Source organism: Lepidochelys kempii, chromosome 1, assembly GCF_965140285.1.
Source record: "Lepidochelys kempii isolate rLepKem1 chromosome 1, rLepKem1.hap1, whole genome shotgun sequence".
In the NCBI taxonomy this organism is placed as follows: domain Eukaryota; kingdom Metazoa; phylum Chordata; order Testudines; family Cheloniidae; genus Lepidochelys; species Lepidochelys kempii.
In genome coordinates, this window is record NC_136380.1 from 115,391,562 (window position 1) to 115,397,561 (window position 6,000).

At 38.8% G+C, this 6,000-nt stretch overlaps 1 protein-coding gene across 1 annotated transcript in view; it reads left to right on the forward strand.

The window, feature by feature from the left end:
• The window catches only part of UXS1 (UDP-glucuronate decarboxylase 1), a 92,766-nt gene extending 88,832 nt beyond the window's left edge, over positions 1–3,934 (forward strand). Inside the window, exons 14-15 of the mRNA XM_073351134.1 lie at positions 434–537; positions 3,126–3,934. Coding sequence (XP_073207235.1) covers positions 434–537; positions 3,126–3,257 — 236 coding nt within the window. The 3' untranslated portion in view covers positions 3,258–3,934. The remainder of the gene's footprint in view (positions 1–433; positions 538–3,125) is intronic.
• The last annotated feature ends 2,066 nt before the right edge of the window (positions 3,935–6,000 follow it).

Sequence of the window (6,000 nt, forward strand, 5' to 3'; positions counted from 1 at the left end):
AAGTTCTCTCTCCATTTGCTGCTCACTAACTAACTAGCTCTGTTTTGCTCTGGCCACAAATTTTTAAACTCAAATAAACGTTTATATACAATAATGCAGAATGTTTTGGGCTTGTGTTGTAAGTTCTTAATGTTCTACCATGAAGGGATCTGAGTACAAGACTCACACATGGTTCTTCGCTCCACAGACAATAAGGAAAAGATAGTACTGGGGAGGAGGAAGTGTTTGAGTCACTTTGCGGTACCAGTCCTGGATGGTTCATCCTACCTTTGCTGGAAGGACAGTCATGTCAGTGTAAGGCGTTTTGGAGGATGGGCAGAATTGGGAATAATCTAAATAGGCTTGAGAGGGACATCATGCCACCCCTGGGGAAATGTGTAAGTTGAAAGCATAGCAAAGAAAGGCTAATAAAATGCAATATTTCATTCAACAGGTAGTGGCAGTGAAATCCAGTTTCTCTCAGAAGCTCAAGATGACCCCCAGAAAAGAAGGCCTGACATCAAGAAAGCCAAGTTATTGCTTGGTTGGGAACCTGTGGTATGTAAAGCTAGATTAATAGTGTCATGTGTATAAACCTGTTGTTTTTTTGATGATTGTCTTGCCTTTATAAAAGAAGATATTCTGCAGTTATTAGAGCATCTTAAAGAATTGGGGGAAGTGGAGGAAAGTATTCCAAGGGCAATTATTGTAAAGGTTATAAAGTGCCTTGAGTCTTACTTGGACACTCAATAAATGTGTACAGGGGAAGTTCTATGACCTGTGTTGTGCAGGAGGTTAGACTAGATGATCACAGGTCCCTGGCCTTAAAATCTATGCTTTGAAATACGTGACAAAGCATTGTAATAAAAATTAACCTAATTTGTATAACAGCTCTGACTAAGGCAATAGTCCCTCATATGCCTGTTGTATACCTTGGAATGTGTGGTACATAATGAATTAGCCCTCCACTTATCCTGTTGTTAAAAGAGAAATTTGCTTTTATGATGTGGATGATGATCAATACAAAATGAAATAAAAAATATTTAAGGGTTGAGGTTTTTAAGATCCTTTTAAAGATATGCAAATGTTACTGCACTCATCAGGCTTAATCTAGTCACAAGGGAGGCTTGAGAGGAGTAGCAGAAGAACCCAATAAAAATTAGGTAGTTGGACAAAGCGGTAGTATACTAACAGTGGGATTTTGAGAACCCACTCAGGTTGGCCTACCTCTGCTCCCACTTAAGTTAATGGGAGTTTTATCATTGACTTCAGTGAGAACAGATTTAAAGCTTTTGAAATTCCACCCTGACTTTGCCATAGACAAAACTAAGTTAATACATATTGGACTAATTAATTAAGCTACTTGTTCACTGTGGTTCAGAATTAGTTATATATGCTCTTTCGTAAAGGTAGGGGAGATCTGGGATTTATTGTAGGCAGCAGTGAAATTTGCTTAATATACAGTCGCTGTCCAAAAAAGCTATTAAATACCTGGGCTGCATTAAGAGGCCGGGAATAACACAGATAGTATGGTAATACCATTGTGTCACTCAGTGATGTGTACTCTTTCCTGAATACCTCCTTCTGCACACACCGACTCATCGCCCTTTCTTAAGAAAGGCCTTCCAAGCTGGCATTACAACGTCTTTTCTCCCTACATTACCTTGAGGCTAACTGGCCACACTACACAGAGCCACTCAAATAGCCAGCACAAGTGTTGCCACCTGGCCTTGATTCTTAAGCCTTGATTTCACTAGAGAACTTTGCTGGATAACTGTTTTAAAAACAATCGTGCTGCTGGAAAACAGATACTGGTTCTAGGGTGGGTGCACCATTAATGACTACAAACCCTTCAACCTTTCATGACCCAGCCTTCCTCCCCTCACCCCCGCATGGAATTCCAATAAACCCTGGAAATTGGCCAATACTCGGGTGATACCAGCATAAAGTATGTCTGTGATTGATAATGATCCTAATGATGAAACACCCAAACCTTCCTGGTTATGTTTCACTCACACAGGTGCCATTGAGCATAGCTGAAAGCAAGAGCTTGACTATTACAAAGAGAACTCTTCCCCATCTAAAACTGGGGTAAGGGGTTTAGTTTATTGCTTTTAGGCCAGCTTCCCCTCCATCAGTGTGAAATGGTTCATGTGGGGCATGAGCAGGTCAGAAGCCTGTCCTTTTAAAAAGAAAAAAAAAAAAAAAAAAACCTGTTGATGTAATGAGATTCCTCTTCCCCTGTGTGCCTGGGGCATTCAGAACCTAATTTGTTTTTAAAAAGTGGCACAGTGGCAGTAGATCATGTTCTATCAACTTTAATGGGATGCCAGAATTTGTACTCTTATCCAATGGTGAACGAGGATTGGTAGTGAATTGGAGAAGTGCATTGGTAGTTAATGTATGCATTTCTAAAGTGCCATCACTGTATCAATTCATGTTGGTGACATAAGCAAGAACAGAGATTACAATACTTGGAAAAGGAGTTAAATATTTCTGGTTTTGTGTGCCCATGAGTATAAAATACACTGTTTAAAACTGGAAACAGAAGAGGAAAATATTCTTCCTCTTAACTACACACAAAATTATTAGAATCTAATTAACTCTTTTAAAGAAAGCAAGATGATCAGTTCCTAATGGGATACTGTTATAACTGTCAGTTTTGCGTCGTGGTTGATATCCCCATTGCTATTTCTTAGTGGACCAATTTAAAGAAGTATTTTAATTTAAACCTCATTAGGCCTCACCATTTACACAGCTTATCTAGAGGATGTTCTCTTAATATAATTCAAAACAAGCCAAAAAACATTCTTTTTCCTCTTTTGTTTCTTACAAGCATATAAGGGATTCACCAAGTTTGTATTTGGGCGTAAACTGGGTTAAGTGTTACTGTCTGGTACTAAATGTGGTATTTACCGACTGAATTGACAGTTTCTAATTTAGTAAATGATCGTTAGATATAACAGTGATGGGTGTGTTAGAAGTGCATAGACATACTGTAACCAGTGGGTGGTGCTCTGTGTTTTTATTGATAAAGAATTTCAGAGCAGTGTTTTCATAACTTAGAAGATAGCCATAATAATACACTGTTATGAGAGTAGCCGGAATTTTAGGCTGATATGACCATCTCTTCTTTCTTTAAACAGGTCCCTTTGGAAGAAGGTTTAAATAAAGCAATTCACTACTTTCGTAAAGAACTCGAATATCAGGCAAACAATCAATATATCCCCAAACCGAAACCTGCAAGGATAAAAAAAGGAAGAACAAGACATAATTGAAAACTGTTACATTGGACAGGAGATTCCCTACTTTACGTTTGACAGGATGTAATTTTTTTTCTTTTTTTAAAAAGAAAGACTTAACAGGTATCATGAAGAACAAACTGGAATTTCATTCGGAAGCTTGCTTTAAAGAAGTGGATGTGCCTAAAAATTTAAAAATACTGCAAATCTTGCCTTGCACTTTTTAAATCTATCTTTTTATGTAAAATAGAGTAGAAAAATCTTTTGAGTATCTTCAAGTTTTATATCTTGCTGTGAGATCATTTGTTGTGACTGTCTTTGACAGTTTTATTTACTGGTTTCTTTGTGAAGCTGAAGATGAATATAAACGGGATGGGATATACCAATTTATTTATAAAATGGGTACTATAAATGAGAAGTTATACTATGCATACGAGAAAAAGCTAGCAGTATTGTCAGGTGAGTGAAACACTGGCATTTAGTATATAGGGGTATAAAAGAATTCTGTATGAGAGCTTTATGTATTCTTTAAATCAGAGTTTTTTCAGAGGTTTAGTTTTAGTTGCACACTTGAATTTGGACTGTTTTCATTGAATATCATGGATAAGAATATTTTAAATCACTACTGTGTTGTGTGTACTCTGGGAAAAAAGGTTAATGTATTATTGGTTACCAGTGGTTGAATATGCTATTTTAATAAAATATGAAAAGTTCTCCTTACGGGTTTGTTTTTCAGTTAAAGTAGTTCTATAGTTTGTGTTTTATCTGTACATATCTCAAATGTTAATTTTTTTAAAAAATCCATAATCTGTTATAAAAACAAGTCATCCTGTTTGAAGGTCAATAATATTTTTTTCACTTTTCAAATCATATTTATTTCTTAACTGATTCTTGGGCTCAAAGATGTTCATGTCAAAAAAAAAACAAAAAACCCTCAGGTTATTATAATTAAAGTTTGTCATTGTTTGCATTAGGCCTAGATTGTCACAGTGCAAAAGTATACGATGCCTTTAAAACACAAAATAGAACTTTAGCATCCCCAACATGAGAGAAATCATGTATTTTACTTAAAAACAAAACTTACTATTGATTTTATCAGGAAATACACACCGCTGTACTGACTAACTGTGATCTCATCACAGGAACCTAAATCCCATTATCTCCCACTTGTTGGATATCTGCACTTACTGCAACTGTCTGGTACTGGGAAGCATAAGGCTAGATTTTTTTAGAGATATTGAGGCATTCCTCTGCTCAGAGTTGCAAAACCTAGGTCTCATTGAAAGTCAGTGGGACTTAAATGCATAAGTGCCTAAATCCATTTTGAAAATGGGATTTAGCCGTCTAAATCCCGTGGGCTTTGCAACACTGAGCAGGGGAATGCCCGAAAACCTTTAAAAATCAGGGCTATGGTCCGACCCTCAAGAGCTAACATTCTATCGGTACTGTGAACCACCACGCATGCTTCTTGATGGTCTAGAATAAAAGAAGAAATAATGATAAAAGTCCAATGGACGTCTCAATGGTTTGCTATTAAAGATTCTGTTTAGGTTTGCTCACTACCTGGTCTGTCTTCATAAGGGGATGAGAATTAGAGGAAGTCTGTCTTGTGCTTTTGTAACTCAGTGGTTCATGTGTGTTATGTATTGTCCTCAGTGCTTGATCTGCAGAGAAGATAAGTGTATTACAGCTCTGAGTTTCAGAGCCAAACTCTAGCTCAAGCTGTAAACTCTTGCTTTTAGCTCTGGAGGTCCCTGGTTCAATCCCCTGTCTCTGCCAAAATGACATCCTTCAACTTGCTCGAAAACAAAATCTGAGATTGTAGCAGTAGCATAGATTTGAAAACCGTTAGTGGCTTTATGGTGGTTTCAAATCAACATTGTAGTGTTCAACATAGCTTATGGTTAATACTGAAATTCAGGTGTAACTTCAGGCTGTCTACTTAGGACTTGACAGAGCTGGCGCCTGTGAGATAGAGGACATGGGGCTGCATGTGATCCTCATTACTTATGTAACGTTATACACATCCTCAGTAGGTGGAATGGGGGGAGCTGTCAGAGAGAAGCCTGAGCTAGCTGCTGCTGCTGCCCCAAAGCGTCACCAGTGGAAGGAAGATGCCAGACCTAATCAGATTGGAGGTTGGGAAATCTGGAGATTATAGGTAAATGAAGGCATGCCCTACTTTGCATATCTCAATATGGATGACCTCATGTTGTGTTATTTGCTGAAGTTCTTTGTTTTCTACTCCTACTCCCAGCTCTCACTGCAGTGTCAGGTGCACCAAGCAGAGGCATGCCATAAAGGTCCATGTTGCCAGGCTTGAGGTGCCTTTAAGTCCTAAGTGAAACTGAAACCTCCAAACTGAAATAAAACGGTTGGTTATTTTCAAGCATCATTCGCTGACAGTCTGATGGGATTTCTGGTGTCAGACTCCCATAGCCACTAAGGAAAGGAGTGAGGAACCCAGACACCACAGTGAGGGTGAGAAATGAGCATGCCCTCAGCCAAACCAAGAAAAATTCCATGTTGCTTTTCCAGAAGGCTCCAGGCAGAAGGAGCCCAGCTGCTCCTGCTTCCTTCCAGGAGAGAATCTTTACAGGGTTATTTCAGATCCAGCTGCTCAGCTCTCCAATAACTAGGATCAGAGGGGCTGTCCTGAGGCCTTGCTCTGCCACTGCTGTCTACTCTGCTCCTCCTTTCCTCACAGCTGTGGCTCCCATTTTGAAACTCCCCCACAGCACACACTGAGTGTGAGCCACTCTGTCCCAGCACTCACCAA